At 42.2% G+C, this 24,593-nt stretch overlaps 2 protein-coding genes across 12 annotated transcripts in view; both read right to left on the bottom strand.

Annotated features, from left to right (window-relative positions):
- Window positions 1-3,996, bottom strand: cd79a (CD79a molecule, immunoglobulin-associated alpha). The gene is made up of 5 exons (XM_080471916.1): window positions 3,822-3,996; window positions 2,427-2,753; window positions 1,137-1,252; window positions 876-938; window positions 1-699 (listed from the first exon to the last, which is right to left on the bottom strand). Exons 1-5 carry the CDS (start codon window positions 3,859-3,861, stop codon window positions 580-582), a joined length of 666 nt encoding a protein of 221 aa, XP_080328042.1. The 5' UTR covers window positions 3,862-3,996; the 3' UTR covers window positions 1-579.
- A 1,864-nt stretch (window positions 3,997-5,860) lies between these two features.
- The window catches only part of arhgef1 (Rho guanine nucleotide exchange factor (GEF) 1), a 49,311-nt gene continuing 30,578 nt past the window's right edge, over window positions 5,861-24,593 (bottom strand). For 4 of the 11 annotated variants that reach the window (XM_080471927.1, XM_080471926.1, XM_080471918.1 and 1 more), the window contains 23 exons: window positions 23,438-23,467; window positions 22,196-22,307; window positions 21,940-22,015; window positions 21,683-21,712; window positions 21,016-21,213; window positions 19,771-19,912; window positions 16,856-17,046; window positions 16,624-16,770; window positions 15,819-15,901; window positions 15,383-15,508; window positions 15,088-15,202; window positions 14,188-14,288; window positions 13,937-14,011; window positions 13,785-13,860; window positions 12,885-13,052; window positions 12,698-12,785; window positions 12,512-12,616; window positions 12,351-12,403; window positions 12,082-12,225; window positions 11,785-11,907; window positions 11,252-11,436; window positions 9,346-9,450; window positions 5,861-7,849 (listed from right to left, as the gene is read on the bottom strand). In XM_080471927.1, the coding sequence (XP_080328053.1) occupies window positions 9,376-9,450; window positions 11,252-11,436; window positions 11,785-11,907; window positions 12,082-12,225; window positions 12,351-12,403; window positions 12,512-12,616; window positions 12,698-12,785; window positions 12,885-13,052; window positions 13,785-13,860; window positions 13,937-14,011; window positions 14,188-14,288; window positions 15,088-15,202; window positions 15,383-15,508; window positions 15,819-15,901; window positions 16,624-16,770; window positions 16,856-17,046; window positions 19,771-19,912; window positions 21,016-21,213; window positions 21,683-21,712; window positions 21,940-22,015; window positions 22,196-22,307; window positions 23,438-23,467 (2,443 nt within the window). In that variant the 3' untranslated portion in view covers window positions 5,861-7,849; window positions 9,346-9,375. Of the gene's footprint in view, window positions 7,850-9,345; window positions 9,451-11,251; window positions 11,437-11,784; window positions 11,908-12,081; window positions 12,226-12,350; window positions 12,404-12,511; window positions 12,617-12,697; window positions 12,786-12,884; window positions 13,053-13,784; window positions 13,861-13,936; window positions 14,012-14,187; window positions 14,289-15,087; window positions 15,203-15,382; window positions 15,509-15,818; window positions 15,902-16,623; window positions 16,771-16,855; window positions 17,047-17,969; window positions 18,135-18,885; window positions 18,898-19,770; window positions 19,913-21,015; window positions 21,214-21,682; window positions 21,713-21,939; window positions 22,016-22,195; window positions 22,308-23,437; window positions 23,468-23,563; window positions 23,725-24,593 lie in introns of those variants that run through there. The other 7 variants (XM_080471923.1, XM_080471921.1, XM_080471917.1 and 4 more) reach the window with 4 other exon arrangements.

Genomic DNA, 24,593 nt, shown 5'->3' on the forward strand with positions numbered 1-24,593 from the left:
CCACACAGTTGTATTTATTCAGCTGACACAGAAAGAACTGACAGCAACTAGCATTTTACATACGCTGTCCACAATTCCATTTGAATAAAAGAGAATATAATCAGTATATAAAGTAATGAATGAACTCAAAAGAAGCTGAAAATAGTTTGACCACAATATTTACATGGAGCTGAACACATTTTTAGTCACGGCTAATGGCATCTGGAAAAGACTGAGGAGATTAAAACAACTTTTAAATGTATGAAAATGCACAAAAATAATACAATTGAATGCACCAAACAAATAAACATGACAAGACGGACAGGAATGAAAGAGCTGCTTCTTGAACTCCACCAGAACTTACACAAGCCTTAGGTTTGTTTTTTCTAATTCTGCCAACAACAAGCGGATTTCGTGTTGAGGTTGTTTTGTCAACAGCCGTGTAAATCTTTAACAGCTGGATCTGGTTATGTAAAATGTTTACAGATGCTACAAAAATGTAAATGTTCAGATGACACCAAAATTCAGTCAGCACTGTTAAAAAATAATATTTTTTTGAAATCCCATTATTTCTTTCCCTTTTCATATCTCCACTTTCCTTCATGGTTTCTCCAGTTGGATGTCTTCTTCATTAAAGTTGCGTACATCCTGATACTGCCCGTGCGCAGGAGTACATTCGATCTGATCATATGTTGTGCAGCAGTCATCCAGATTCAGCCCCTGGTGCAGAACAAGATGAAGGGTGGAAAACCAGTCAGGACAAAATGAATGACGCACATTCATGTCAGTGATTCATGCCACAGGACAAACCATTCATTCATTTTTTTTTTTTTTTAGTTCCACTTTCACACATGGCTGCAGTAATGTGTTTCGGTCATGTCACTCGTAATGTTCACCTGATATATATTTTCCTCTTCCTTCTTTGATTTAATCTTCTCCAGTTCATTTCGGTGCTTGGACTGTAAAAGGAGAACAGAGAGTGACGAAACCACACGGCTTAACCCAGAGCTGCGAGCGTGGGATTACAGAATGCAGTAAATACAAACGTGTTGACGTAAATGTTAAGTCAAAGCTTTGAAATCTTCTGCGAATTAACCGGCGCTTTAACATATTCATAACAGTTAATAGCTCATTGTGCAATAATGTGACTTGCTGACCTTGACCAGAAGAGTGGCAGAAGGCACCAGCACACACAGAAACAGCAGGATCCCCTCAGCGATCAGGATCTTGTTTTTGGTTTTTTCTCTGAGGTCTATTGTCTTCTTCATGGGCTCTTTGTGTACAATGTACCAAAGTTGGAAAAAATAAATAAAAACAAAAGTACATTTAGACACGTAGACACTTTCTCATTTTCAAAGCAATATTCTAAAGCAGCTTGAGAGCATGAGAAAGGAGCTGAAGGAAATAATCACTTAATAGATTTACTTGGAGATTTATCGTGAGACTGATTATTTTATTATGCAACTGCTCCATTTTCTTTCAAAAACGGAAAAAAAAACAAGCCACAGTATTGTTTGGTGAGCGGGGTGGTGTTTGTGTGAACTGGTGCTGGTGGCCTCACACATAATCTCCCCCCAGGTTACCCTGATTTACATTTCCAGGTTTACCGTCTGGATACATAGACTCTGACGCACAATTAGAAAATAGCACAGCTTGATTTAATGTCGTCATCATTTTAAGGGAAATGACTGGGTTAATAAGATTAATTATCTGCACCTTGTGGCGATGGTGCCAATCACACAGCTCTTGAACAGACTAAGGTTAACAGGATTTATGGCTTATGGGGTGTTTGCAGTGCTTCGAATTTAACTGACTGCATCACTGTATGTCGTGTATAATGGATACTGTAATACACATGAAGGGGCTTTCAATGACAGCCATATTTTCGACTGGCCTCATGGATAAACCTTTGTCACGGCCAACCACTGTCGTCGGGAATTTTTTATGCAATGTCAGCGTTTGTTTTCCAAATTCGAATTCATAAAAATATCTTATATATATATATATAGCTTATAAGTCATGCAAATACAAAACACGTTTGGAATATGTTATAGGGTCAGTCATTTTTCCTACGTTTTGAACTGGAGGACATAATTATGAGTATTCTAACCCATTTGTAAATGTATCTTGATCTGTTTATTTTTTCCAGGCACTATTTGTGTTGATGGAGACAGAAATGAGACATTAAATAAATCGGCCTGTTATTTGATCTTCCTGTTACATCAGGTGGAGTTCTGCTGATCTTCAAATCACACATGTACTAACAATCAGTCCAGCAGCACTACCTGAAATGTGACTCGTTTGTTTTGGTTTTTTTTTAACTTAATTTAAACAGTAAATTCATTGTGATATCCGGGATGTAAACCCTATGAAGTAGATCAAACACAGAAAGAGCGATGGCCTCAGTTTGAGGTCATGATCCCACACACACACACACACACACTTACTGAAGACTTGCAGGTAGGTGCCGTGTGTGTGAACGCGCGTGCGGTTCAGCAAACACCGGTACAGCCCTGTGTCATTAAGCGCCACCGACTTGATGGTTAGAGTGCCACACATTGAAGGGGGAGATTGAATGTCCTTTATAGTCACAGAGTCGGATTCGTCCACAAAGTATACATTGATGGGCCGGTTGGAAGCTTCGGCGTGTTTCTCCCAGATGACTTGATCACTGGCGCCTCTGTAGCAGCACTTCAGGGTGGCCGGCTGAGTGACGACCACCCTCAGATAGGGTCTGTCCGCCTCTAAAACCACCTCTTTCTGAACAATGGCCACTGTGGAGGAAACACAGTTACAACAGTGTTTGTCGCATTGTTGCCCCACGAGGCAGTATAACCTCTGCTTACATCGTCCATGTTTTCAAGGTAACGAATGATTAATAAGTTGTTAGGGAGGGACAGGTAGAGTCTGTCTTGTTTAAACAAAACAACAATGAGGCTTTTTGCATCATCATGCAAAGATGTAGAGAGCTCAAGGTCTCAGCTTGTAAATGGTTTTAATCCTCGTGGGTAAAGGATATTTAGATACAGCGGTCTAAAAAAGGTTTTTCCACTGCGAGAAAAATATCTGTAAATGATGAACCTCCAGTACAGATAAAGCAACTGTGGAAAAGCTGCATGAAATAGTAGTGAATGTACAAATATATAATTGTATGAGTTGCTGATATTTGCAGTGCTGATTGCCAACACACAATTTAATTGACCTGCACAAAACAAAAAGTACATACAAATTGAACTATGGGAATACGTTTTGTAAGGAAATGTAAATATAGTGCAGCATTTTCCATTTTATTAAATTATTGGCAAGTTATTGTGTTATTGACTTGATCAGATTTAAAATTACCCAAATTATTATGCTATTTATGCTTGTATCCATTTTATGTAAACGTGTGAACTTTGCACTTTAACTTATTGATTCTTTGTGCAGAACTTTGGTCCACTGTGGCGTCTTTTATAAATAAATGCTTTATAAATAAAGTTGGATTGGACATGGAAACATTTTAAGTGCAGATTATTTAAAGACACTTTGAACTATCACTTTTGCACATAAACATTTTTCTATAAATTTGAACATGGCTGCAAAACTAACATTGAGATGAGAGCACAGCCATCTGTCTGACAGGAAATATGGTTCAGCAGGCAGCAGGGACGAGTTAAACCTTAACTGACAAGCTACATAAATACAATACTTCAACCTGAAGCACAGAAAGCAATCATTTCTGCCCAAACCCAACAGATATTTACAGCTACTGTGATACGAGAACGATCACACACGTGAATGTTAAACCTCAAGAGGATTATTTCATACATTAGAATTATTTAAGATTATAAACTCCGACTCACCTGCCAAACTGCAGAGAACAGAAAGGATGACTTTCAGCATGTTTTTCTCCACTTAAATGCAATCGGATAATAGTAAAAAAAAAAAGAAAAAGAAGAAAAAGACAGAAAAATCTAAGAGTTGTTTACTCGGATGATCCAGCCTGACTTTGTGCAGAAACACACCAGTGTCCTGTTTGTCTCTCAGGATTTATGCTTCAGCGATCCGTCCCCATTTGCATAGCAAGTACTCCATCTGAAGCTCCAAAACAACACAGCAGGTCCAAGTGTAACACACTGAATCTTAATGTACAAAATCTACAGCAGCATGTTTTCTTCATGATTAATGGATTCCTGAAATGTGTTTGTCTGTAGATTGGATGTTTGCAAAGGAATGCAAGAAAAATGAGGAACCACCACAATGTCATCATTTACAACAGAAATCAGTTGGAACCCAAAGCCGGTTATTAAACTGAATGGATTCATTTTAGACTAGATACTACAGATTGTTTATAGTATATGATTTATACATTTATATTGTTGTATATATATATATATGTGTGTATAAAATCTAGCCAAGCCCGCAGTGCAATGGCTTGTTAAGGTAATCCCTGGGAATACTCTATCATAATCTGTTTACTACAAAAGGACAAAACAGTTTTATTATTTCCCCAAGTTTATTAAAAAAAAACAAAAAACTGAAGAATTAAAAAAAAAAAAAAAAACAGACCGTACCACAATTTTCCTCAGGTACACATCATTAAAGAGCCTCTTGCACAATAAAAAAATCAAAACCCCAAATACTCAGTATAGTTCTTGCATATTCATTGTTTATAGATAGACAGCAGGGTAAATGGCAGCACGACAAAGAGCAGCGTCTTCTCCAATTCAGGGCATTGGCTGGTGAGCTGTTCCGGGAGTTTTAAACACCCTTTTAAATGGAAATGAACACAAAAAGAGGTAAAGTTAAGCCACAATTACAAAACTAGCCCTCGACCATGAAATCAGCTGACGTCTGTCAGCTCTCGCGAGTCACGAGGGCCTCGGTGGGAAACAGCCGGGTGATTGTGTTTGAATTGGGAGCCCTTGATGAAGAAAACCACCTAAATTGTCACAAGGCGCCACACCATAAATACATTTTCTTTACAGCTTGCATATAAGAATAACATGAGGAGGAGAGAGTGAGAAGTGCCTGTCGTAGTCGCTCAGCCAGTGAAGCGTGAAGGTGTCGCCGGTCGGAACCGGATTATACCCCAAGTTTAACAGTTGAAAAAAACCTCTGATTGGAAGAACAATATTTAATCTATCCTCTGTGCAGAGCAGACAGAGTGAAGCGATCTGCCACCGTCACAATAATTGCATCTCGTACTTAAAAATAAACCCCAAAAAACAAGTCTTGCAGAGACAAGTTGCAGACAGGTCCAGTCTCTCTCGCGCGGTTGCCGCAAATGCGTAGCACATAATTACAACTCCTTTGAAAAACGATGGAGGATGGAGGAAAAACAAAAAACAAACAACAAGAACCTCTCCGACCCGTTTAAGTAAATCAAATCAAATACGCAGCTTGTGATAAAAGTGTGTGGTTCGGAAAATAAGAGAAAAAGGAAGGTGGTTATGCAAACAAAAGAGGTGAGCGTGCTATCAAGGGCTGTATGTCGCTAACAAGCGTAATAAAGACAGAGAGGAAGTAAACTTTCTCTACGTCCTTTAGTTTTTCCTTCAAGCTAACATTTATGTACAATTTCTAAGAGGAAGACCTTGGGGGGGGGGGGGGGGGGGGGGGGGGGGGGGGGGGGTGGATTGGGGGATTGGCAGTGATGTTTAAACAAACGTTGCAATTTATGACACAAGTGACTAAACTGAGGAAAACCAACCGAGGTTCAGGAGGTGCAAAGGTAGCAAAGCACATCAGGAGGTGAGGGTGGTTAAAAAAAAAAAAAAAAGAGTGAGGGGTCGGAGCGATGCTGGAATGAGGCCGCTGCAGTTTTCCTTCCTTCAAATCTTCGGCGCTTCCTTTGTATACATTGCTTTGTTGTGGCATCCTTTTTTTTTTGTTTTTGTTTCCTGCAGCGCGCCTGTTTAATTTAGTACCAGAGTGGCGGACAGTGCTCGGTCTCAGTACAGTACAGAACATCTTGTGGCAGTGGCACTGGCTTTTCATTCTGAGTTCAGTGGCCCAAATAGTTTCAATTAAACAACCTGTTGGCCGTTTTGGCCGGTGACGTGTGTGAAACCATGAACCCGTTGCCGCCCTCTAACATGCTTCATCTTAACATCCACTGGTACGTTCATTAAAGCTTTGACAGAATCAGAATGTGTATCGATCCAAATTCAACACCCGCCGGTTCTCTGCTGCGTGTGCTTTTAAGATCCCATCACTGGAGGAGGGGAGAAGCAGCTGGCTGATTGCAGGCCGCACCACGGAGCTTCAACTCCCGCTTCGGTGTTTTGTGACGAGACGCCAGAGATGAGGCACGTCATTAAGAAAATCACGGTTGTTGTTTTTTTAATGTCTTTGGTCCTGTGTGCACAGCCACAGTCTTGCCACTACTATTATAATACTTATAATTACAATCAACTGCTTAGTAAAAGAAAGAAAAAAAAATAAAGCTCAAGTTTGATACAAATATTACTACCGGGGAAGAATAGATGCTTCTCAATACTAATAACACATTGTCTAATACCATATAATACAGTTTATTACCTCAGCTAAAGCCTGTGTTTTGGACCAGAAGTTCATACTTGTGAGCACGCCTGTAATCCTGCAGTGTGTGTGTTCTCATGTTGACATTTTACTTCTTTACAGTGAAAACAATTGATAATCTCATGTTCTCTGCAGTCTACTTCAAAACACCCAAACCAAAGCACCAACACCCTCTAAGCCCATTTTATACACCTACAGTTCTCCTCTTTACCCTCGACCATCACCGAGGAAACAAAATCCAGCTTCTCCTTTATCTTGACACACACACACACACACACACACACACACACACACACACACACACACACACACACACACACACACACACACACACACACACACACACACACACACACACACACACACACACACACACACACACACACACACACACACACACACACACACACACACACACACACACACAGTCTTTCCAGCCCAGCTATGTTGAAGTTTCCTTCAGACGACGACCTCACCGACCCCACAAGACTCAGAAGAATAAATAAAAGCGATACGTACAAACAAGTCTCTAATATTAACAGCATGATTAACTATTGTGCCACTATGTATAAATGTTTTGTTTTTTTATGCAACCTAATTACAGTAACGCACACGCACACACAGAGGATAAAAACTTTGTAACACACATACACACACTTCCTTGCATGCGTCTTTTTCAATAATCCAGGTTGGCCACATGAAGCACAAAAACCGTCCTGAATTACGACTTCAATCATAAATTTTGCATAAAACTGTTTTTGATCAGAAGAAAGTGCATCTCTGTTGTACTTTGGCAAAGACTAAAATATAAAACTCTATCATCATAAGCAGTAGTATTGCAATACATCTCCGAATGCTACATCTGCCCTTTATGGCATTTTCTTTACAATACATCTGTTATTGGCACTAATTATTCTCCAGAGAGCAGCTCTTTGGTGTGCGTATGTGTGTTACAGCAGCTTGAAATCACTACATTTTATTAGGCAGCATCTCTCTCACAGCAAAAATATTGCTTTTGTGTCATTTGGCAAAAAATCTAACAACCCCCCCCCCGACCTCCCACTCATAAGTAGGATGTCTGTCTGTCTTTTTTTGGTTTTCTTCGTATGTCTTTCTACCAAGCATGCACGCAAACACACACACACACACATGCACACACCTCCCATATTTCGCCGATGAACCACCGCGCCTCGCACAGAGCCTCCGACAGGCGGAAGGCTTCCTGCCCGGCTGCACGGCGACGCAAACAACTGACGCAGCAAGAGTTCGGGAATGACGCGCGACGGGTCCGCGGTCCCCAGGTCCGCCTCGGAAAGTCACTCGGGCCAAACCGGCGCCAGCAAAAACCCTGAAAGCAGAAAAGGCTTAGGTGAGATAACAACATGCAAAGTTATTAAAAGTGATGAATGATTAGGAAGGGCAAGCTTTTCCCTCGGGATAGAGATGTACGCTCGTCTCCCTTTATCACATTTTTCTGCTACTTCAGATTTGAAAATCTCTTTTAAAAAAGGACTGCCCCCCCCCCCCCCCGACTTGACAGGAACAAAAATGGAGCCGAGAGCTGATATAAATGCTGATAACGTCACCCGGGTCACCTTCAGCTACTACTATTAAACCAGAGCATGGAAGCTTCTCAAACACAGAGGGGAGATTTACAGTCACTTCTACATTTTAAATCGATGACAATCTAAATTGTCAAGAAGAAAAAAAAAAAAAAAGACTGTGTGCATCTTCCACGGGTTTATATGTTTGGTGGGGATATTTATTTAAGAGCCATTTAGTTGAGTTTCTTTTACTTTTTATTTCGTGTCTCCAAGTCTGTTGTTCATTCATCTCGAGTGTCAAAACATTTAGTTTTAGTATTTTCACATCAAATCACCCCCGTTTTAAAAGTGTCACATTAGTAAGGTTTTGTGAACCAATATAAATTTTATGAAGACAAATGAGTTTGTTTCCCAATTACATAAAGTTTTTAGAAGATCCTTCGGCGTGATAATCCCGTTCCTTCCTCGCTGGTTTTAGTCCAGCTATTGTGGCTCTGGTTCTGCCTGCTCCTCTCATTGCATGTCATGGCTGTGATACACAAAGAACAACTGTCCACTCAAAATGCCCAACAGGTCTGGAAACTGCCCCCTCGACTTCAACACTGATATTGTTTCATATGGGGTCTTTAAAGCACACATGATATCTATAATTTGCTTGACTACCGTATTTTCCGGCCTATAAGACGCTACATTTTTAACATGTTTTGAACCCTGCGGCTTAAACAACGACGTGGCTAATATATGGATTTTTACAGATTAATGAGCTTCATGCCGCACATACATGGGTGATGCGTTCAAGGTGCATCATATAAGCGACCTTTCTTTTTAAATGTGGTTGATGCGGCTTATATTCATTGATGCGGCTCAATAGTCTGGGAATTATGGTTTTTCAAATTAATCTTTTTGGTTTCTTAGGATTTACTAACTATTACCTAAACTAATCATACTTTATTAATCCGTTAGGATGATTAAATGCAGGAAATGGAATTCCTCTAATTTCCCCGGGGAGCTGGTGGGGTCAAGGGTCCTGCTCAGGGACCCACAGTAGTGACCATTCTGATTTGGGATTCCAACTTGTGAACTTCTGATCCCAAGTGTCATTTTATCTTTCATTATGCTAGTTAGTACATATTAAGGTTTGACAAGTTCATAAATTCAAAAGCTAAATAAGTCATACTTTTTTTTCATGAATAACCACTTTATTTCAAAAGATAAAAAAAGAAAAAAAAAAAAAGGTTGAAATATTTCATCTGATGATTATTACACTTTTGTCATCCCTTGGCCTGGTTGAGTTCCTCACCTGGCCACCAGCAGGTGGTGTGCTGGAGTCTTACTGGAAGTTGCCCCCCTCCAGAGAGAACTTAGAGAGAGATTCCTGCAGCCGGTGGTGCTCTTCTTCTATAGTCTGCAGCACAAAATCAATATTACCTTTGAAACAGAGCACACACACACACACACACACACACACACACACACACACACACACACACACACACACACACACACACACACACACACACACACACACACACACACACACACACACACACACACACACACACACACACACACACACACACACACACACACACACACACACACACACACCTCTAGCATCCTCTCTTCGTCTCCCTCGCTACTTCGCTGACACATCCCATTGCAAGTGCTGGACATAATAGCCATTTTTAGAGAAGTCCAATTTCACCAGGCAATTTTGAGCGAGGCAATAACAGCAGTGGTTAAATGGTTTTCTATTCTCTGGTTTCTGTTTTGTGCTATTTGGCCCCCGTTTGTCCGCAGCCTCGCCTTCCTTAAAGGGGACATATCATGCTAAATCCACTTTTTTAGCCCTTAAATGCATTTTGTTGTATATTTAGAGTGTTTAGAAGTACAGAAAAGTTCAAAGTAGTCTCTTCAGGTGCTCCGTTGATATCTTTATATTCTGTTTTGGTCATATTTTGCGATCGGTTTCGATTTTTCTATTCTCTATTACGTTTTTTGAACAATGACGTCACATTATTCTCAGCGGAACTGCCAAATTAGGACATCGACATTTCGAGCAATCCGCCATTTTTGTTTCTCGCTGCGATTTTGTAGTCCAACCGAAGTTACGAGAGGATAAGTCGAAATGTTCGGTTGTTGGATGTAGTAACCCACAAGCTTCGTTACACCGTCTCCCAGCATCAGAACCTTTTCGAAGTGCCTGGTTGAGTTTTATTTTTCACAGAAATGTACCCACATCTGTGGGTAAGGTCATTTTTGTGTGCGCGAATCACTTTAAGGACGACTGCTTCAGCAACCTCCGCCAGTATAAAGAAGGATTTGCCGAAAGACTTGGTCTGATTGAGCGGTCAGTTCCTTCTATCTATGGAGACGACGAACAGAGCACTTCGGTAAGCTGTATATAACGCTAAAAAGTGTGATGATAAGACGTCCCTGTCATTGTTTTGTTAGCATTAGCAGTTGCACCGTCTTCATATGTTAGCGCTGTGTGCTCGTTTTAGATTATAATGTAACTTCTGTGTTAAATAGTCGGTGTAATACAGGCAGTATTGTAGTAGTGGGCATGGATGGAGAAGTTAGTGTAAATATAGTAACACACCATTGCGTTACATCCATATGAAGACGTTGTTCTGTAGGTGCATCATCGTCATTTTCATCTCGCTCCGCCGGGTCCGACTCTGGCTCCAACATGTATGGCTGGATGGACAAATCTTCCGTTGTTGACATTTTGTAAATAATCTGTGAATATAAAGTTTCTGCGCCGCTAGATAATTGTATCTGTTCTATCAAACTACAAAGATGGCCGAACTGGGTGACGTTGAACCGAGTGTCACCTCTGCAACCTGGAGAGGAGGCGGGGTATGAAGTGTCTCATTTGCATTTGAAGAGACCGCCCCAAAACGAGTTGCTCTTAGAAGCGCATCAGAAAAGGGGTTGAAAAGGGGCCTGTGGAGCTATAATAATGAGGAATTCAGACCCAAGCATTGCAGTTTCGCGTTGTATAGACCACAACTGTATGATTTATATGTAAAAAGGAAGGATTTAAAAGCATGATATGTCTCCTTTAAGTTATCCTCTCTGAAATCCTTGATGTTCAACTGTGCGTCTATTTTCAGTCGACTCGCGTCTTTTGTTGGGTTTACGTGTCTCTCTGCTCCGCCGCTCCCTTCTCAATCTTCTCATCCACCTCGCTCTTTGCTCACCTGTAGTCTCTTTATTTGTTCCTCCAGGCTGTGAAGCCTCCTGCACACTTCCTCCATCCTCTCCTGGGACAACACCAGTGGCGCACTGATGCTCTTCTCTTTGTCTACTTTCGTCTCCGCGCCTCCTTTTTCACAAGTGTTGGTATTTACCTCCTCAGCCTCTCTGTCTGTGGTCCGACTCTCCTCTGTGGATGCAGACTTCATTTAGAGGCGCTGGCATTTCAAAGTTGCGCCAAATTCAGGTCAAGAAAAGTCATGATCACACACACACAAAAAAACCCAGAACAAGCACACAGAGGTCTTTCTCAAAAAATCCAACTCCATTGGAAAATGACATTTGCTGGTTTAGTGAATTTTCCATAAATCATTTTGTTTGCGAGTATAAACAATAAAACAAGCAAAATCCTCTCCGTTTGTTTTCTCAATTATTCTATTCATTGGCCAAATCATTTTTCATAAACGATCACAAAGTGCTTCTCGTGATATATCAGTGTGGTTTAGTGCAGAATATGGAGAGAAAACCGTGTCGGTACCTGTTGATTGACAACCCTCCACATCTTGACTGAGCCTGTCCGATTGTTCCTCCTCATTTTCTTCATCGTGCGAGTATTCAGACACACTGATACTACTCACCAGCACTCTTTTCAGGAACATGACTGACAGGGGCCACACATTCAAAGGTTTTGTTAAAGTCAACAGGCAAGAAAAGAAAATAGCAAATGGCACAACACACACACACACACACACACACACACACACACACATGCACGCACAAAAATAAAGAATCATGACAATTGCATGGAATAAATATCAAAATCAATCATATTCACCTTCTTCTAATGCGTTGCTGGCCACTTTCTCCTGATCGCTGTTAGAGTGGCCAATCAAGTCGAAGCCTTTGTCTGACAGGAAATCAATCAGCCTATGTCTGGGATCTGTTGACTTTTCACTCGTCAAGCTGTCTTTATCTCGATCTACAGACAGAGAGGAGCTGTAACTTTGGCGATCACCTTCAGAAATGTGTAATAAAGACAAACTTCCATTATTTATTTAGTGTGCGCTTAATTAAAAAAAAAAAAAAAAAACACGGCGGTCTCACCGCTGCTGCTTTTCAAGCCCCCATTCTCCGTCGGGCTCGAAGGGACATTCAACCTGAAGGAGAGAAAGTGACAAAAGAAATGAGATGGGTGAACTTTGGCGGGCGACGGGATTATCTTGCTCGTTCAGCATAAAACACAAGAGACGCGCGAGCGTACGTACGTGGGACTGAAGGGTGCTCCTCCGCCACCGAGAGGCAGCGTCAGCCTCATGGGCGCTCCGCTCTTCTTCAGGTCATCCACTGTTGACTTGATTATGTCAGTCCAACTAAAAGCACAAGCTCAGTGTTCATGTCTCCCATTGATTTAACTTGAGAGGCAAACATTGCTCGTCGTCCCCGACACTCACGTTTTCATTTCTGCAACAGACTGAGCCACGAGCTCATAGATCTGAGCGCCGCTGTCCCAGGTAAATATCACGTAGAAAGCCTTTCGATCTGACGGGAAAAGGAGAAAATACGGCAATTGGGACACTGAGTGATATTGATCTCGCAGTGGAAGTGTATGAAGCTACTGTACTGAGGCATGCAGCTTACCTGTGGCCACCTCGCGGAGGAAGACCGAGTCCAGCTTAATAATGGGGCTCAGCATCTGCTTGCCCTCCTGCCCCACGACGTTACTCTTGCTCTGGCATTTCAGGACCATCTTGTCATCCTGCCTCTGCAGGAGCACCAGCAGGTCTCCGAGCAGCACACACTGCACGTCTTAAGGGGAATGAGGCAGGCATTCACATTCATTCGGTCACTAGGTTGAGACTTTTATTCATATTTTCTGATCCACACACCCATCCATCTTCTATCCTGCCCCGGCTTTTGAGCCGATTCCAGTCGATCACAATGCAAACACAGGCAGTCTCACTCACACACGTACAGAAGTACCAACAAGTACTAAATGGTGGATAAAAATCATGCATAAAATGGGGGAAATTGAGGAATTACAAATATATCTTTGTCCTGCATTTGTTTCTTGCTCATGATTGCACTGATGTGTGGTGTACAAGTTGTGTATTAGTGATTGTTTCGACTAAAAGTGAATGTTGTGTTGCACTGCGTTAATGCTGAGGTAACTGAAATGAACTGTGACGGAGGAACACAACAATGGGCCACTGTGATCTCAGTGAAAACAGCTGGAGTACACCTGTGTTTCCTATTGTGTCAAAAGATGAAGTATTAATTCAAAAGAGGAAACGAGAAAGAAAAAAAGGCAAATTCTGCCCTAAAATAAAACTGTTATATCAGGTTTTTTTCTATTTGCATTTTGGCATTAATCTCTTACAATAAATATGACTTATTAACAAGTGAGTTTTAAATGACTGGACATTTCCTTTTTTCACATCTCCTTTATAAACAACACATCAATTATGTCGTTTAGAAAGCCTGGCGCCAAAACTCAAGCCTAGTCGAATGTAATTATGATACATATAAACACTTATTTACCAATAGCCTTCTCCTTGGTGACTTTCCAGATCAGTGGGCCTTCATAAAGCATCTTCTTTTGGGTTAAGTCAATATTCTAGTGGAGAAAAAGATGTGCAATGTTAGTTTTTACATTTTCTCAACAGTGACTGGAACAGCTGAAGGGGCCTTACCTTATATTCAGTGTATAGCTCATTACTGGGTTTCAGCCCTGATGTGTCCAATCTACGCTGGTAGTCCTTCAGGGTCTGTAGCAGAGTGAAGGAGAGATTTCGAGGTCAGATTGTCCTCCACCTGACAGCTGACGCAGAAGCAGTCCGAGAAGCCGTGGCCTTCAGAAAGTCTTAAAATGGATCTACTCGACTTCACTCGATGCCCAATTACGACATAACAGTTGCTGAGTGGGGGATTGTGTGTTTCTCACCAACAGGTTCTCCATCACTTTGACCTCCTCGTTGACGTGGTTGAGGATCTTTCTGCAGCACTCGGCACTAAAGTGGATCCTATCCTTCTCCACAAGGTCCTCTATAGATGGGGAGAACAGACGAGAGTTGTGGAAAATACAGCTTTCACGGGGGAGCCAAAACAAAAGCCATAAATCACGAGTGTACACTGAACTCTGTCTAGGACACAAAGTAATCAACAGTTCCAATGGTTTTTGTTGTGCGCTTAAAGTGGGCATTTTTATTGGGATTGCTTTTTTTTTTTTGGGGGGGGGGGGGGGGGGGCACATATTTGAAAGCATTAGCATAAACATATTCAGCTTTTTTTCCACCTAAGTGTACCATTTATTATTTGCCTGTCATAATAAAAACAAGCTCATGAATCAGCCTGAAAAATCGAATACCTGACACAGAGCCAAAGAAGAATCGTCCAAAACTACTTTTTAAAAATGTGATTACTTCCTACTATTGTTTAATTTCTTAATCTAAATTTTCAGATCCCATGTACAGGAAATCGCATTCTCTCCAGTGGCTTAAAGACAATATACGCCATGAAACCCCATGCCGTCTGAGATGCTGCATGTTGTTTATGCTGTGGGTTGTAGCACTTTAACATCTGTTATCGTGTCAAAATATGATGAATTTTCGCCTCCTCCTTTATCCACATTGACAGTTTACCCACACACTAGACAAAAAAACATTTATCACCATATAAAGTTTCAATTATTTGGAGACTTTGTCCATTACGTGTACCATTTTTTGTTATTTTACATTTTAATAGGATAATTAATGGAAAATATCAGGCGGGGGAGAAATGTGCAAAAATCTCACAAATGTGCTTATGAATCTTGCAGAAATGCTTGGGAAACACACACACATACCTGTGTTCTTCGCAATATTCTCCAGCAGCAGTGGATACTTGGTGAGTCTCTGCATCTCTATAGGGATGATGTCCTTGAGCTGCAGCCTGCGGCACTGGGGCTTACTCTCTGCCTCCTGGGATTAATGCGCACACAGAGTCAGAATGAGACCACTTATGTGAGTTCTTGCGTGGCCTCGCATCTGCGAGTGCATCTGTGTATGACTCTGCTAAATATTTAAGAATTTATTTTTGAGGCAGCTTCTGTGCGTGCGTGTGTGTGTGTGTGTGTGTGTGTGTGTGTGTGTGTGTGTTACCAGTATGAAGGAGTTGAAGCGTGGCTCTCTCTTCTGCCTGCTCTTGATCTGGTCCAGAGCCCACGACTGGTGGCTGCAGAAGCGAGCTGTCAGTTTCTGGAACCACTCCCCCTCCGTCCCCTCAAACTGAAAGCGCACACATACAAACAACTCAGACACGAGCGCTGTGCAAAAAACCGTAAGAGATTTCAAGGGACGGGCAAGTGGAGAGGGGAGCCTGATGCAATTATGCTGATGATATAGCAAACACTTTTATTCCTGTCAATAGCTTTTGGCACTTGTTAAACAAGCTAAAATTCCATTTGGACCCTCTTACGGCTAATTTGTGTTGAATTAAATTGCTAGCATACAACAGTGGGAGTGTTTCTGAAAGCAGTGCAGGTAATGGGAGAACAGAGGAACACTGTATAATCTAGTAATAAAGATGACAACTCACTCGGCTGAGCACTGTGGTGCTGATGGATTTGACCACAAAGTTGTCTTCCATGCGCAGTTTCTTCAGGTTCTCGTAGAAGTTACCTGAGATTCGGGGGGGGCAAACACACAGTTTTCTTTACATCACAGAAGATTGGTTTTTAACATGCTGTCTGCAGTACACCATATACATTAAGACATTTATGTCAAAGATGCATACGTACAGAATTGTATTAAACATTTAGAGAGAAGGTTGGTAAAAAAAAAGCCATCTACAGCCGATAGCAGACGCCACTTTTAGTGTTAAAAAAAACAACCATGGGCCATGGAAGTTATGGTGCTTGTATTGTGGCATTTCAATTATTTCACCACTGTTCCCATTTTGCACAGTATCTCATACAAGCCTTTGGCTCCGTCAAGGAAACATCTTGGTTGTGATCTGTGTATTGAGAAGAAGTCGTGCTGTTTGAAAGGTCAACAGTCAAATTCACTTTGCAGTTTGTCATTTGGAAGCAAATCTATTGTCTCCTTATTGGATTGCATCTTGCTTTGCAGTATTTGTCTGACATGCACATAAAACTTTTGCCCAATACTGCATTAGATTCACTTGAAGGACAAGAAGGGCATCGGGGGTCAAAACTCGTGCCAAGTCGAGCATGATCACAAACTGTTGTGGCAATCCCAAATTCAAGCCGCTGAAATGCAAACACAAAGTTTGCAAACGTGTACATGTTTCTTGTGCCCAACACTGAAATTCATACAAGCATCCTAACTTGTCAGTAATAAACAAGTGACTTTGCCGAATGCGTCTTTGCAGCAGCACTCACAGTGCATCTCAATGATCTCGTCCAGGTTGGGGAAGATGGCGGCCAGCTCGGTGGCCGTCAGGAGCTGCTCTCGTTCCAGAGGTCTGGAGAAGATCGTCTGAAGGACCGTGAGCTTCCTCACATGGGCATGTTCGGTAGCAAATAACTCTAATAGGGGAGAGGGTAAACAGAGCATGAGCGAGGTGCAGAGGCCCTTAAGACCCGGGTGCTGCCCCGTCTCTCGTCTCCTCACCGTTGAGGACTTCCTGTCTCTTGATCTCTCTCTTGCTGAGGTTGGAGAGCGCTTCGGGAGAGGCCAGCTCCCTCCAGTTGGGCGGGTCCTGTTCAAACTCCAGGAGACGCGGGTCCAACTCCTCCAGCTGTGGGGAGGGGCTGGTGGGGGAGTGGCCCGGGCCTTCAGGAAGAAAGATTGTTCCCTCGAGACTGAGGAATAAACAAGAGTGGAAGAAACGTCAGATTGGATAGTTTCTACAACTTACAAATACGACCCACGACGGCAATTCGGTGATGTGAAAAAGAAACGACTGGCTGAGAAACTGCAGACGAAAACAGCTGCTTGACTCACTAAAAATCCACCAGGATATTAACAAAAATATGACGATTGACATGCTTGCAATGTTTTTAAACTCTTAACCTGTTTTAAGCTGAATCAGCTCGCTGTGATTCTGTAAGACAAAGTTAGGCTTTTGTACAGTTCATCGTTTAAAAATAAAAAAAAATTAAAATTGCAACCCCTTTTTTGGGTTTGCCACACATAAAAATAATTTGTTGAAAAAAAAATTTTTTTTTCTAAGAGCACTGGCAAGTACTCAAAAATTAATAACTTGTTATTCCTGCACAATTTACAAAACACACCAAATTTCTTTTCTATTTAGTTGCATTTATTAGTTCACTCGGGGTCATTTACTGTTTTCCTCCTCCAAGTATGAACTCTAACTAAGCGCTTAATGTCTACTGAATGGTCCATGGCCTAACTTAATAATCCTTCCCATAAAGAGTTGAGTGTTTGACACAACACTGGAACGGTTATTTACTCCCTGACAGCCATAGCTCAACTTAAAAAAAAAAACCAACAGCTCCATTGATTCACATTATAGGACACAACATGTTTCATAATCAGCATTTCCTCTTATCAGTTAAGACTCTCTTCAAAAGAATTAATTAATACATGTCCAAGTCTTTCTAGTTTTTCTAGAGGAGCATTTAAATCTTAATATCGTACACAGGCTTAATTTGTTAGTTCCCTAATTATTCAGTATCTGTAGACATTTTTCTACATCCTGTCCATCCCTGCTGTGTGCCTCTCCTGCCAGGAGGTTGTCTAGAGGGGATCATGCCCATCTTACGGATGGAGGTGCTGGGGGGTGAGCGGGGTAGGTGTTGTTGTCGTGGTGGAGGGCGGCTGGAGGTCCACGTCACTACGGGAGCGGGACTGTTTGGCCCGGGAAGAGCCGCGGCGCCGAGACGAGTGCCGGACCACACGGGCACTCTCACTGCGTTCCACTTTCCTACTGTAGGAGGGGTGAGGAGGGGAGGAGGAGTGACAGGAGGAGGAGGGAGTTTGGGGAGGACAGGTGGCGAAAGGAAATCGCAGCAGGAAAAGGAAAGAAGGAAACAAATGTGTGGAAAGCGAAGATAACGAACGAAGAGTATAAAGTGAGGAAGCCACAAGACAGGGAATGAGGCATGGTAAAGGATGTAGGAGTCGGGAGTGAATCACCATTGGTGAGGACAGAAATTACATCATGAGTGTACATAAAGGGGATGAAGGATAAATGAAGTCAGAAGAAGATTTATTCAAAGAAAAAAGAAAAGATTCCAAAAAACAAATCACATCAAAGTAGAGTAAGAAATGAGTGGAAAAGTAAATATGCATGGCCTGACATGCATATACTGGATGAAACCTAAGATTTCATCTACTTCATCTACTGACAGGGCAGAGCTTGAACGCTAGTCAATAACAGTACATATAAAAGTAGCCGTGCATTGCTTCTACATGGTAAACTACAATATAGAGTTGAATATAGCAAAACAACTGTTTTTGAACTGTGCTCCAGTTTCACAACACCAGCAAACAGATCAACTAAAAATAGTCCAGCTGACCTCAATCAAGCTGATTCTAATTCCTTCACAAGGTTAAAAATACTTAGCCAAGTTTGTGTTATGTATCAGCTCAACATGAGGCGTGTCTGCTCTGTGTTTGTGTGATCAGTATAAGTGCCTGAAGCATGTCCATGACTCTGTCAAGGCGCTGCCACCCACCTTGTCTTCCGTCTGTGGAAACACGGGACACCACATTGTTACACACTCGCCTTTGCACAACTATCAGAAGCAGTAAACAACCAAAACATGCACATGGACACCCCACAACAGAAAACAAAAACAAAAGAAAAACAAACCCTTGAACAAATGCTCAAACCACTGTCAGAGTAGCATGCCAAAAACGATGCCAAAGCCCCTGGCACAACATGGAACCGCACAAACTGTGGAGACAAGCAGGACGAGAGACCCTGACCAGGGCACACACAGACACCTGGGAAAGCACATGGCGTGAGCAGCTAAAATAAACTGAAACCACGACATTATGACTTTACTTTTAACTGTCGTCGTCTACGTTGCCAGATCCGTATTTAACGTTGACATCTACATCTTCGAAAGGGCTCAAAGTTGGCGAGAACAAACGAGTAACGGCAAATGTATCAAGCTTCATCCATCGTTTACCTGAATTGTGCAAACGATGCAAGAAAAACTGCAACGAAGCACAAAACATGGCACACATAAAACCAGAACAGACGGAGGGATGTTAGGAAGAGAGCACAAGTGCAGTCGTGAGGAAGAACAAGGAGAAATGATTTGGGGGCGGGTCAGAGGGTTGGTAGGAAAGTCTGGGTCGCAACATGACAAAAAGCTAGCACACAGCAGGGACAGACTGCTGAGGGAGTTTTACCACGCTCCCACAGCTGGAGCAACTCAGGCACATCTAACCCCCCCACCCCACCCCACCCCCCACATTTTGCACTGCTCAGTGATCTCCACACCCTCATTACAATCCCATGAAGGCCCACACTCTCTTTGTGGCTCACTACACTGCAGTTCTAATCTCAGCCTTAAGATGTCTCTCTTATTGACCACCTTCATCCTCCTCACCTGTCTTTCTCCACAGCCTCCTCTGTGGGGGTGTCACTGGGTGAGACGGGGTCCCCAATGATCAAACCGCCACCCATCCCAACGGGGGACACGTCGCCCCCGTCTGACAGAGTTGGAGGCTCTAAGCGATTGCTTGAGAGACCTGAAAAAAAAAAAACACAGTAAAATTCAGCGACGGTCTCTGCTGAATACGGGTGTATTGGTTAACTTCCTCTTATGATTCAATACAAACAGTGAAACTTCCAAATATTTCAGGTTCATTCTACATTTGAACATCTGAAACATTTAAAGCTTTTTTTTAATCTTAGTTTATAAAGTCAAAAAAACAAAAGAAAACATTGCATTTTGAAATTATATGATTTCAGAGGCCTGATTATAACTATCAAAATCTATGATAGAAATGCTTGAAACACTTTAGTTTAGATGATTAGGTTTAGAAATAACTCCCAAAATGATCCCATCGTCATTCAGTACAAATCTACAATACAGACATTTAAAACACGTTTGAGAACCGAGCAAAGATTCTGACATTTCTTTACGTTGGGATCGGGACACCTTGCTCTTTTTTACTCTGAAAGTTGCTTTTAAGCCTCAGACATCTTTCTGTTGGTACTACATGATGGACAAGTAGTATTATATCACACCAGCCTGAAGCTTTTGCACCCTACTGTCCATTAATTCTTAAATGTCAAAAAAGGGGATTTTTGAAAAGGCACTGAATTTCTTTAGCTTGCAAACTTGCCAGTGAATAAAAGCAGAGAGCCAGTCGAGCTCTCATGAACACAGATCCACCGGCTTAATTTCTAAGTCACAAGGGCCCTTAAAAGTTTACCTTTTGTTACTGTATTAACTTCTAGGCTATCCATGCCTAGCTCATTGTATTGCATAATTCATGCGTCTCCACTCCACCGAGACCTTGTTTGTAGGGATAACTGTGCTGCTGACTGCATTCACTACTCTGATCCAGACTGAGACATCGAAGTTTGAGATGAAAATGTGACACAAATATTCATGCCGAATGCTAATGAAGTTGGCGACGTTGGACTGCTGCCTTCTCATCTGTAGCATGTTTTCATAACCGATAGCGTGTCGACAAGCAGGTCTGACAGACAGGAGCATGTTAGCAGGTCCAGAGTGGAGGTTTAATCATAAAGTCAGAACTTTGGCTCAAAGCTCAAGTTCGGCTCACTCGGCTTTAAATGTATTCTCGTTGGTTTCCGAGTTCATGTCAGCAAGCAGGTTTACCATCGCTGAGGGATGACTCGGGGCTGTTGGTGGTATTGATGTTTACTGATCCCTCGGGCATGTCTGACCCGGGCAAAGAGGCGGGACCTCCGCCGGAGCCCGACTTTCTGCTCGGAAGAGAAGGGACTACAGTTTCGGTCAAGGAGCCTCTGCCGGGAGCCAGGCCTTTACGATCCACAGTCACTTTTTCCCTTTCCGCTGAAGAGGGACAACAGAGTTTCAAGTTGAACAAAAGTGAGCTATGTGAAGCACACAAGGCAAACAAAAGAAGAAGAAAAAAAATACACATGACCCAAAAGCACCTCAGTCAGAAATAAAGAGGACAGAGATTTCGTGAGGCAGAGACAGACGGACGGGATGAGTATGGTGCAATCAGGGCCTCTGCAGTAAATGAGAGGGTTAGTTCGGTACAAGGGAACATTCACAGTGTTTTAAGGGAGAAAACTGGCCAAAGTCTAAAGTTTTCTGGTGATTACAAACTACACCTTTTTCTCCAAACAGCCACCCTGAAATGACAAAAAAACAGCAAAAGACTGTCCCACTAACATCCTGGGCCACTGTAATTTGGGACATGCAGACATGCTTATGGGTTGATTAGTGGAGATGTGACTATTTTACAGATAGGAAAGAAGGAGGTGAGGGTGGGGCGACTCCGAACAACGAGTACCTTCAGCCTCCATTTTAGGTTTGACCTCAGCTGTAACAGGAAAGAAGGGCAGGACAATGTTCTCATATTCAGACTGTTCATAGACACTGGCATGTAAATATAAGACAACATCAAGCGGATATGACATTTAAAATAAAAACTAAAGAGAGTCATTTTTCTTGAACCTTAAATAAGAGAACTGAAAAACTATATGCAAACATATCAAACCAAACGGGGAACACAATGAAGTCTGCTAAGATAAATAAGCGTGCACTTACTGTTGCCTGCAATCCAGCTGGGGATGCCAGGAAACACCCCCCTGTTCTTGACCTTTGTGGGCTCATCCTTCCTATTCTGGATGGATAACACCGGGGATACAATTAAAGTGAGATCTTAGATTTAACAAGGACAATGCAGAGCGTTTATTTAGCTGTCTAAATAATTCCCCCGTCTGTTTGTTGATGCATTTCGCTTATTTGGTGACAGTGAGAGATTTATAGGAGGTTGTAAGTCAAGAAGTCGATGGAAGTTTACCTTCACCAGTTGTCTCCTGAAGAAGCTGGATTTGGGCTTCTTGCTGTCAACAGACCTGGTTTTGACCCCAAGGTGCTTCATGTAGAAGGCCACTGCAGTGAAGATGGACTGGCTGGAGACGGGAAGACAAGACAAGTGTTTGAATGAGAACTGTATGAGGCATCGTTTGCAAGGAATACTTTATCACCACTCTAACTTACAAGATATTGTAGTTTACGTGTGAATAAAACAAATGACTGAAAGTAGTCTTTAACGTTCACATTTAATATTACTGTGTTTTCAACTGTTCCGAGAAGCTCATTTCAGAAATGTGTGATCGTACTGTAGAAGTCCCGAGGGTTGTCAAATCTTTCGAATGTCAAGAATGGTCAAGGAGTTGCATGGAAACACATTTCGAAAGAATATAAGTATTAAATGGCTCTCAATGTCATCACTTTATCCTCAGATGATCATGCCCTATGTGCATTTCTAATTGCAAGCTGAAGAAAGCTGCAGCAGTGTGCATACAAAGTCTCTAAAGACACATAGTGATACAACTTTGACAAAAATGAACGATGCAAATGAGAGTGCGAGATAAAGACGAACAGATGCACAGAGGGAAAGAGGAACTCGGGGTGAAACTATATAGTGGAGGAGCACAAAGAGGAGGAGCTCAAAGGGACACGAGGGGGAGGGGGGTTTTTTTTATTCATTTTTTGAAACAAAAGACAAAGGAGGAGTTGAGAAGTCGGAGGAGTCGACAAAGGGAGGAGACTCCGGGGATGTGCATGCAACCCAAGTGTCTCACATTACAAGACAGCACACAGTTTTACTGAGCATGCTGTCTGAATACAATAACTGCAACGTAAAGCACTTTGGCTGCGGAGGACGAAAAGTCTTCAGAGAGAAAAGACAGAACCTTGAGTGTGTATGAAAGGATTTAATGAGTTTTTCATTGAAACTTATCCACAAAGGATTTACAAAAAGGCTACCCAATCACTTAAGAAAAGTGAATGTAGAGTTTAAAAAAAAAAAAAAGGGAAATTCATTTGAATAAGCAACTCTGAAGAACTGAAATTACACATCCTAAAGTACTTCACTGCACTCAAACCGATATGAAATAATCTTGTGATGCGACCACACCCATATTTGGAGAATGCATGCACATCGCCTCTGCTACATGTGCTCATCAAGAAATGCACACGTGGACAAGAAAATGACACCATGCAGGTGTTTAAAGTTTGTTAGAAGAATGTAACTCACCATTTTTCTTCATCCGAGACAACCGAGGGTCTGGAGGAAAAGAGACGAGAGTCAATGCTGTTACTACTGTACAGGGGGGGAAGAAAACTACAAGCAGTGTTACTTCTGGTGCAGCATCGAGCTCACCTCTTTCTTTTAAGTAGCATTTTTCCTTTCTCGCGCTCGACAGATTATCAAGTCTGTTTTAGGTCGGTGGAATCTAAAGTGACTGAGCTTTTCTTGATCCAACTCAAAGCTGACAATTGTGTTTTTGTGTTCACAACTGAAGCTATTGTTCATATTCTAAAATTTGCCAGAAAGTGGAGAAAAAAAAAAAAAGAATTCAAAAACGACCAAAAACTTGGAAGTGCATCAAAAGCTGCACTTCTTCCTGCTCTGACAATATAAAACTCAACTTGTGTGTCTAAAGACCAGAAAACTACTACCCCCAAACTGTCCAAAACTACCTGCCCTGAGCTATCGCTGCTGTATGCTGCCTCCAAAAGGAAATCCAGAAAGTGAGAAATGCTCCAACACAGCGGAAATGGCTATTTAACCATGTTTTTGTCTGATGCAACATGCAGGCAAGACTGTGGAAATTGGATACTCGTGTTTTGAGACGAACATAATGGGTGGGAGGGGTTGCCCTGGGATTTCCCTGCATAATCCAATCAAATTGCCTGGTCACCTTCTTTGCATCGGCATAGAGACCAATGAGGATCCAATGGGGCGACGTCACCGTGTTGTGGTCAAGTGGAGAGGGAGGGTGTGTGTGTGTGTGTGTGTGTGTGCTGAGGGGTGAGAGGGTGCACGAGTATGCGAGGGATAGCTAGATGATTGTCAGGAGGAATGAATAGAGTGAGGCTGAATGAATCTTTTGTGCAAGTGAAATAGAGATCCGACTGTTTGATAGTAAGTGAGAGTGTCAAAAGCTGAATTATCATGTCTTTGATACCGACTGCTTTGCAGGCGTTCTGTGTCCTCTCCACCGACATCCTGCTTGTATCCACTGGACGACTGTTACTTGTGCACAGTGCATCTCCTTTCATTTCTCTGCTTTTTCTTTTTTTCCCTCCCCTTTTCACTCTCCTGACAAGATGAAGTTAGACAGTCTTCTGCCCTCTCTCTCAGGCCTCCTCTGCCTCTCTGTCGGACTCGCTTTTTGTAGAGGATAACA

This window comes from Lipophrys pholis, assembly GCF_963383615.2.
Source record: "Lipophrys pholis genome assembly, chromosome: 9".
Classification (NCBI taxonomy): domain Eukaryota; kingdom Metazoa; phylum Chordata; class Actinopteri; order Blenniiformes; family Blenniidae; genus Lipophrys; species Lipophrys pholis.